We start from the raw sequence: 9,717 nt of genomic DNA on the forward strand, positions 1-9,717 counted from the left end.
TTCGGGCTTGGGGGCGTCGGAGTCACGAACAAAACTCCAGTGTGAGGAGATCATTCCCTCGTTCTGGAGCTCTCTAAGCTCCACGTTGGTGGTTGCGCAAGGCCACCATTGACCCCGTTCTCCTTCGCGGATCCGGGCCTTGGACGCTTTCTTGTTTTCCGCCTCCTGCACCTTCGCTGCCATCCGAGCTTGCCCCTCGAGTTCTTCTTGGAGCTCTTGGAGGGTAGGGATCCGGCTTGGAGCGGTGCTGGAAGATGCGGAAAAAGGTTGAGCTAGTCTGATGTCGGAAACATACGGTGGCAGGAATGATATGGGATCCGGGTTTATGGGCTCTATTTGGTTTGGATCCGGGCCACTCGAAGAGCTACCAGTACAAAGTGACGATTCGAGTGGCATGCTTCCGGCTGCACCCATACAAAGTGTTTGAGTACCCGGATCACTAAGCCTATCTTCTACACTAGGTTGTCTTCTACAAGTCCGGCGTACTTACCGCTAATGGCGCGGTGGCTCGACGGAGTTCCGGCGGAAGATGAGGTCGCCGAACTTGAAGGAAATCGATCCGCGTGACCACAAATTGGCGGCGGAGCGAGTTTCCCGATCAAACGTGAGAATCTTGGTGCGAGGGGAGCCTTGGTTCGGCGGCGCGCGAAGTTCGCCGGCGCGAAGCTCGCCGGAATCAAGATCTGGCGGGCGGCGCAGCGCGAGGAGGAAGACGATGTGGTGAGAGGGGGTGAAAGAATGAATTTTTACCGGGCCGCGGGGTATTTATAAGCCGCGCTCGGAGATTCGGGATCCGGATCCAACGGTGGAAACTGAACGGTCGCGCCGTTGGATGGATGACACGTGTTTGGGTCAAATGCGGTAAAACGACGTGGAGGTAACTTAACCATGCACTCCCGAAAATTCCGGCTGAAGATTTGCATCTGCGAAAATTTAGCGCGGGAAATGAGGAAGTTGTGCGCGGGAAATACGGAACTTCCGTTGTTAAGCATAACCTAAAGGTGAAGGATTTCCGAAGCCGTTTGAGTCTTTTAAGACTCCGGGTAACTCTGTGAAGATAAGATTGGCTTTGATTCGAGCAGGGAGTAACCCGGAAATGTTCTTTGGAACGTCGATGGATGAAGTCCCGCGGGATGGGAGCATTTTCCGGCTATAAGTTGGAAAAGGAAGAAAATGCAAGGTTGGAGCTCTTCAAGTTTCTCCGCGTTACCAACGTTTGCCGGAGATCATGATGGACCAGCAAGGCGGAAATTGCAGGGGAAACTCGGAGAACTCTGGGGGCTACTGTTGTGGGTATACTTCATGGGTGTACCATCGACAGTGCCTAGATCCGGCAAGCCCGGGTGGCCCACAGACGGTGATGAGGCATGTGGCCCATCGGGCGGCCCAGTTGCTGTTGATCATGTAGGAAGAAGTCCAGCCCAGGATCAGCAGGCCGGATCCGCACCGACCTAGGAGTGACCCGGATCCAGGGAGGCCCATGAGGAACCCGGATCCAGTACGACGTGTATGGAAGGCGGATCCGTGACGTGCACGGCAAGATATTGTACCGTAGGTAGGCTGTCTGTAATCCGGCTAGGACTCTCCATGTAAACCCTAGATCCGTGCGCCTTTATAAGCCGGATCCCGGGAGCCCTAGAGGCACAACCACAACTCATTGTAACAACGCGAAAGCGCCCAGATAATTCCAGACAAGCAGCAGTAGGCCCTGTCATCGTGCAGGTGTTCCGAAGCTGGGTAACTCGCGTACCACCGTCCCGTGTGCACTCCGCCCTATGGCCCCTACTTCTTCTCCCCCTCGTGAGGATCCCTCCTCCGGGGTACCGTCGATTAGGCAACGACAGGAATGAAGCGGTGAGTGACATACAACTGGTGGGCGCCATGGCGTAGGCGCGTAGCACCTTGTCCGCCCCCTATGCACATCCCCGAGCTTGTCGAGGTAGAGGAGGATGACCATGGTGAGTATGGCGGCGACGCGACGCCGAGGCCGCAACAAACAAACAGCCCATGACGATTGTCGACAATGCCAGCATCCGCACTGGCGAGCGACATCATCGCCATTGCCCGTGGCCATGCTCGGCGTCAATTGCACCAAGGAGCTGCATGATGCCACTATGTTATCATCAGAATTCAGAAACAGATATAGAGAAACTACTATAGCAAATCGACTGCATCTTTTATGTGGATTATTAGAGCATGTCTAACAGACCCCGTAAAAGGGGCAAACCCGTATAATAACCGCCGATTTGAGGGTTTCGGCTCTACCCGGCCGTCTAACACGCCCCGTAAAAACGGCCCCCGCATCGTTTTTTACTGTTTTCGATTACGGGGCGGGTCGTCGCCCCCTACTTGTGCGGGGTGGGAGCGGGGATAGAGGGCGAAACTAGTATCCCATTTCCGAAAGCGGGCGCGGACATTTCAGTTCCCCCCACCCGTTTTCCCCCGCGCGCCGCCGCAGCCACCCGCGCGCCGCCGCCGGAATCCATCAGATCCGCGCCCCTCCGCCGTCCGTCGAGCCGCGCCGAGCTGCGTCGACGCCCGCCGCACCTCCGCCGCACCCCCGCCGAAGATCCGCGTCCCTCCGCGCGCGCCGCCGCCCTCCCGCCGTGGTCTTCTCCGCCGTTTTTCGCCGGTGAGTATTCCGCCGCGTTCTTCTTCGTTGCCGCCGGTAAAATGGTCGGATTTGGGGCTGATGTATGGTACACCGTGGTAGATGGCTTCGGAGGATGTGCACATGGCGGATTTGGACGCGACGTCGACCGATTGGTCCTCGTCGGATTCCGATGATTCGGACATCGACGAGTTGCTCAACGACGACGAGACGGAGATGATGCTGCTCCTGTTCGGCTTGAAGCAAACGGAGGACCGCATGAAGCTGCTGGATCAGCGGAAAGGATCCGTGATGGGGCGTATGTGCATTCCGTGGAACCGCGCGCTCGGCCACGAACAGCTGATGCAAGATTATTTCGCCGAGGTACCGACCTATCCTCCCCGCCTCTTCCGTAGATGGTACCGAATGTGTAGGTCTTTGTTCGAGAGAATCGTCAAAGATTGCGAGGCAAATTGCGATTATTTCAAGCAAAGAAGAAATGCTGCCCAAGTCATGGGATTTAGCCCATATCAAAAAATTTCTGCCGCCATGAGGGTTATTGCATACGGTATACCAGCAGATTATACTGATGAGTACCTTCGCATTGGTGTGCAAACAACCACGGATTGCGTGCGTATGTTTGCCAAGATGGTGATCAAGTTGTATGGAGAGACGTATCTCCGAGCTCCAAATGAGGATGATACAAAAAGGGTCATGGAGATCAATGAAAAGAGGGGGTGGCCGGGGATGCTTGGTAGTTTGGATTGCATGCATTGGATATGGAAAAATTGTCCAAAAGCATGGCATGGAATGTATTGTGGCAAAAGCCGTGATGCTACCATTGTTCTTGAAGCTGTGGCCTCTCAAGACTTATGGATTTGGCATGCCTTTTTTGGATTGCCGGGGACACTCAACGACATCAATATCTTGAATAGATCCCCTTTGTTTGCAAAACTAGTTAAGGGTGAATCTCCACCTTGTAACTACAAAGTTATGAACAATGAGTACACCATGGGGTACTATCTCACAGATGGTATTTACCCTAACTATGCAACCCTTGTCAAGTCCATAAAAGAGGAAACGGATAAGGCTTTGACAAGAAAGGAAGCTTGCTTCACCAAAAATCAAGAGGCATGCCGCAAGGATATTGAGAGAGCTTTTCGTGTCTTGCAAGCAAAGTTTGCAATTGTCCGGGGTTCTGCTAGGTTTTGGGACAAGGAAACTCTTGTTGATGTCATGACATGTTGTGTGATTCTTCACAACATGATCATTGAAGATGAAAGAGGTTTGAACTTGCTATGTTTCTATGACAATGTTGGCACCCGAGTGCAGCCCGAGAGGAACCCTGATCGGATTGAAGCTTTTCTTGCAGCTCATCGAGGCATTGAAAATGCTGAGACTCATCACCAGCTCACCCAAGATCTGATTGATCACCATTGGCAGTTGCATGGCCAATGATTTATTACATTCATTTTCCATTGTTGTATGTGTGAAACATTCATTTCCTATTGTTGTATGTGTGAAACATTTGTTATTTGTTTAATTCTTCCATTAGAACATTTGTTGACATTTCCGAAAAACATTATTGTAATAATTATGATGATTATTGTGTGATGTAAAACATTTATTTTATGTGAATGGTGTGTTGGTTCTAATATGCAATTTGTCAAAAAAAAACCTGTTTTGAGGGGTTGAAATATTCTGTTTTACGGGGTGGGGATAACGGGTCTGCTAGCTCGTCCGAGTTTTCGGCCAGCGATGAATACAGGACTGAAAAAGGGCCCTCTACTCGCGTTTTAAGGGGCGAAAAAATACGAGGCCTGTTAGACATGCCTCCATGAGCAACACCTTTGCGAGGGCTACCGTTAACGCTTAAAAAAAGTTACAAGCAGCAGATTGATTTTCCCTCAATCCTAGTTGATCTCAAAATCCGATCAGTGGCCTGAATAAAATAGCTAGGGGCGGGGACGGAGAAGATCCAAGCAAGCCCAGGCTGTGATTTGCAGAAGGAAACCGCGAGCGATGGGGAGGAGACTGCCGACTTTTGCTCCGGCCAGGGCGGCGGCGGGAAGGAAGCGAAAAGGTGCCACCTTGGCAACGCTCGCCGCGTGCAAGCGCCCTGCGCCGGCGCAAGCAATCGGCGGCTGGGCGTCCCTGCCCACGGACATAGTTGGCCTCATCACTTGCCGTATCCTCGACGGCGACGTGGTAGATTACATCTCCTTCCGCGCTGTCTGCTCCGACTGGCGCGCCTGCACGCCCAGGCCGTGCGACCCTACTCTGCGTGATCCCCGCCTCCGCCCCCGCGACTGGGTCGCGCTCTGCGACGGCGACGCCGTCCGCCCAGACGATGCCGGACAGATCGTCTTCTTCCATACGCGCACGGCCAGGCGCCTCCGCGTCCCCCTCCCGGAGCTCCGGGGCAGCAGGATCGTTGGCATCACCGACGGCCTCCTCATACTCGTGCACAAGCGCAACACCAAGGTCAGCGTGCTGCATCCGTTCACGCGCGTCGCGGTCGATCTCCCCTCCCTCGCCCCCGCGTACCACAAGTCGGTCAGGCACCACAGGCTGCTCGACATGAACGCAGCAGTATGCAGCAGCGCATCCTCCATCGCCGTGGTGGTCTGGTTCCTCTCCGCAAACGTGGTGCTCGCCGCCGACCCAAATTCAGACTGGGAGGTCCTCCACCGAGAGCTCTACGTTGGGACCACCTTGCCCTTCCAGGGAAGGCTCTACGCCACCAGCCTGTGCTCGAACCACATCCTGCAGCTATACCCTCCTCCTAGACAAGAAGCCGTCGCCGCGGTGGTTGGCCATGTTCCATATTTTGCTGACCGCAGGGACCGCGCGCTGTTTCTCGGTGGCGACCGCTGCCTGTCTGTTTCAGCCAGGGACCTCCCTTCCTTGAGCAGCAATTCCATCTACTTCAGCCTACCTCGGGACCCCATCGTGGTGCATTCCCTGGGGACTGGTTTGTCCGAGCCGTTAGCGAAGTCCTGCCAAATACATGACATGAACGATAGGATCCGACCGTCTGTGCGCCCCTTCACCATTGTTGATCATCTTATCACCTACGCCAATCCTAGTGAGTGGTACGTTTTCCTTGCACCTCAACAGTATCCACTTTACTGAACGAACTTATTGTGTAACTCTAACTTCTAGTGTCCTTCTCTTCCTTGAACATATGCAGGTCTAAAGGACTCATGTTCCACGAGTACCAACGCATACCTGCATCTTTCAAGGAGCTGCTTACGAACATCCAGGCGCAAGACAGACAAATGAGGATTCCACGAGTGGTTCTGTATTCGCGCTAAACAAGGGCCAAGCTTCACATTAATTAGAACAAATGATGCAAGTAGACAGTAAAGACCCGAATATCTTACATCTGTCTCAGGTTAGCTTTTCTTTTAGTCGCACATAATGTTGTTGCATATTTTACTTGACTGGTGTTCATATAGAAGACACGAGAAAAGTAGCTATACTCTTATTTTAACATGTTTCAGCTAACTATGAGTATATGATTGCGGAAATTCAGTTTGGCTCTCGGGTGCGTATGCTCCCTCTACCAACAAAAAGATATTTCGAAGTGTTAAAAATTTTTGACAACAAATTTTACATGTAAATCTCTATAATATATGTGTGTTTGTCAAGTTTCACGAAAACTAATAATTTTTGTGGTCTATGTAAACAAGAGAAAATTTATCTTGTGAAAAGCATTATTTTTAACAATGATATTTTCTTTTTTACACATGTCACATGATAAGTCGATTTTTTATGAAACGACTTTGTGAACCGTGTAGCACGTGAAGATGTATGTGCGAATTTTTTGATTTAATTTTTTCGAATTCCAAGATGCATTTCAAAATTGAGGGAGCATATGCTCCCATGTTCCAAAACACCACATCTCGCATGATTGTATGATTTAAGACCGAGCCCATCTCAACATCCATGTTTTCTACTATGTTTTCTTATTATCCTTTTTTTGAACAATAGTTATAGCAACGATGTTATCTTAGTGACCATATGAGTGACCAACACTACAGGAAAACGGTAATGTGCCGACGGCCACCAGCTGTCGGCGTAGATGAGCAAGCCGTCGGCGTAGAGTTGTGCGCATCTCCATTACTCCATGCCGACGGTTTTTCTTCAGCCGTAGGCCCAGCTCGACCATCGGCGTCGCATTGTCTTTTTTGTGATCACAATTTTTTATTGGGGGGGGGGGGGGGGGCAATGAACAAGAAGAGATCTGGTTTATTAGGATTGTTGAGAAATTGGTCAACATGTATTCTATCAAAATATATGATTATTTAGGAAAAGGAAATCGAACCTTAGTCTGTCACCTCATGTTAATCCCGAGTTGTATTTTCTCATGAAGGATGTTTGTGTTGTACTCCCTCCGATCAATATTACTTGTCACTAATTTAATATAGCATTGTACTAAATGGCGAGAAGTAATATGGATTGGAGGGAGTAACATTTTTGAGAGTTGTATGCTAAAGGAGAACCATTGTAAAACTTTGTATGTCTATTGTTTAAAAAAATATTGAAATTTGGAAGGATAACAAAACTATTTTGGGCACTCAAATATAGGAGCACTAGTAGTGAAGGTCCTTTTTTAGTCGTACCCTAATTTGCTATATATTTCACTTAATTAAAAGATAAAATAACGAGGAAGGGGGCTCCAACATGTAACATATATTTTCGCTAACAAATGACCAAAAATATCAAGAATGGACAAACACAAATGCGTTTTGCAATGAGAAAGTCACTTTGTTAAGTTTTATTCAACAAATCAAAATTAACACTTTGATGTAGGAGAAAAATAGGAAATGGTATCATATTTGCGAAAATCACTTGTAGCTCCCAAGCTCTAATGATCTCACTTTTCAAATATTGAAACGTACTTTTTTGATGTCCTTAAAAGTTCTAAAAAATCATACAAGTACATATCATGTCATGTATGTACGACCAAATATGTATCAAAATATTTTTTTCATATGCGATCTGCACAAAAATCATAAATGTTTAATGGAAAAAGAAGTTTTTTTTTGCCTTTTCAGAGGCACGGTTTTATGATTTTCGTCAAGCCTACAATACAATGAATTATTTAGAAAATTTGTGCATATATGTGGGTAACATGTGTATGCAGCCACATAATTTTGTTTTAGAAAATTTAATAACATTTTTGATAAATATAAATAAATAAATATTGAGTTCATTGTACATCGCGGGCTGATGTCTACGCACGCTTCTATTCCTGTAGACAGTGTTGGGCCTCCAAGAGCAGAGGTTTGTAGAACAGCAGCAAGTTTCCCTTAAGTGAATCACCCAAGGTTTATCGAACCCAGGGAGGTAGAGGTCAAAGATATCCCTCTCAAGCAACCCTGCAATTAAGATACAAGAAGTCTCTTGTGTCCCCAACACACCTAATACACTTGTCAGATGTATAGGCGCACTAGTTCGGCGAAGAGATAGTAAAATACAAGTGATATGGATGAATATAAGTGGTAATAACAATCTGAAATAAATATGGCAGCAAGTAAACATGCAGTAGAACAGTAAATAAACGGTGATTCGATATTTGGAAACAAGGACTAGGGATCCTACTTTCACTAGTGGACACTCTCAACAATGATCACATAATAAAACTACTCTACACTCTCTTGTTAGATAACAAACACCATTCATTGTGTAGGGCTATAAAAGCACACCTCAAGCCGGAGTAAACAAGCTCCACAACATCCGGAGTTCATATTAAATTAACCTCTAGAGTTGTAACATCCCAAATTTCAATAAAAAGAAAGTTAGAAGAATTCCAGAGAGCAAAATTTCAAACCAACAAAAACTTTTTAAATTGCATATAGTGCCATGCATAGGACTTGTGCATTTGATTGATATGTCATGATGATTGTTATTATGTGTATGTGCTATACTCTAAAACCCTAATGTGATCATGAGAAGATCACCAACCAAATAAATCAAAAAGATAAAGAAATCAAATAAAAGGAAAAACCCTAAAACCCTCACATATGGCTTATGCCATTTTTATAAATTTTGACCCTAGACCAATTTGGTCTTCACCATTAGTTGAACAATGTTACTAAACACTTATTACAACTTTTGGAATCAAAGAAACACAAATCAAATGGATTTCAAATTCAAATTTGGCTCACATATGATAATGGTCAAATCTGCCAATTATAGTCTGATCACTACTTTGAGCCCCTTCAATTCAAATTTTTCAAACTAAACTTTGCTAACTCTTTGCACCTCATCCAAGACAACATCAAGGTGAACACTTTTTGTAAATACCACCATGCCAAATTCTTTCTAGATCAAATGCTATGCTCATCCAAAGTTGCAACATTTTATCAAGTGGAACAATCTCACACTTAACCAAAATTGCATTTCTTTGAATTTAACAATTCCACCACCCCACCTCATCTTCTCTGGCCATTTATAACTCAACCGAACACACACAATTCAAATCTTGCCACCATTTGAATTCAATCAAAATTGGACAAAATTCACAAATTCCAAATATGGAACTATTTGACACTATGTCAAATAGTGATCTACACTACCCTAATCTACCCCAAACTACTCTAAATGGTTCCCCTGCCCCCTCTCACCCTTGATGACACATAGTAAACCTAAGGGGAGAGCATGGCAAGGTAGGGCATGGCCATGCCGGCCATGTCGCCACCCCGACAAGTCTCCCCTCTCTCCCTTCTCCCTCATGTAGGGATTTGTTGCATAGAAAACAAAAATTTTCCTAGCGCGAGAACGCAATCCAAGCCAAGATGCAATCTAGAAGACGGGAGCAACGAGGGGATGATCGAGACTCACCCTTGAAGATTTCCAAAGCCTATAAGAGTAGGCTCTTATTGTTGCGGTAGACGATCACTTGCCGCTTGCAAAAGCGCGTAGAAGATCTTGATCACGGTGCCACGATCGGGCAGCACCTCCGTACTCGGTCACACGTTCAGTGTTGATGAAGACGACGTACTTCTCCCCATTCCAGCGGGCAGCGGAAGTAGTAGATCCTCCTCGGAATCCCGGCAGCACGACGGCGTGGTGGTGGTGGTGGTGGAGAACTCCGGCAGGGCTTCGCCTATGCGCTG

The 9,717-nt window shown here is 47.4% G+C and overlaps 2 protein-coding genes across 2 annotated transcripts; both read left to right on the top strand.

The window, feature by feature from the left end:
• Nucleotides 1-3,601: 3,601 nt before the first annotated feature.
• Nucleotides 3,602-4,048, top strand: LOC127310093 (uncharacterized). The gene has a single exon (XM_051340796.2). It carries the CDS (start codon nucleotides 3,602-3,604, stop codon nucleotides 4,046-4,048), a length of 447 nt encoding a protein of 148 aa, XP_051196756.2.
• A 540-nt stretch (nucleotides 4,049-4,588) lies between these two features.
• Nucleotides 4,589-5,907, top strand: LOC127310092 (uncharacterized). Its single transcript, XM_051340795.2, has 2 exons — nucleotides 4,589-5,685; nucleotides 5,784-5,907. Exons 1-2 carry the CDS (start codon nucleotides 4,613-4,615, stop codon nucleotides 5,905-5,907), a joined length of 1,197 nt encoding a protein of 398 aa, XP_051196755.1. The 5' UTR covers nucleotides 4,589-4,612.
• The last annotated feature ends 3,810 nt before the right edge of the window (nucleotides 5,908-9,717 follow it).

The sequence above is a fragment of the Lolium perenne genome, chromosome 6, assembly GCF_019359855.2.
Source record: "Lolium perenne isolate Kyuss_39 chromosome 6, Kyuss_2.0, whole genome shotgun sequence".
Classification (NCBI taxonomy): domain Eukaryota; kingdom Viridiplantae; phylum Streptophyta; class Magnoliopsida; order Poales; family Poaceae; genus Lolium; species Lolium perenne.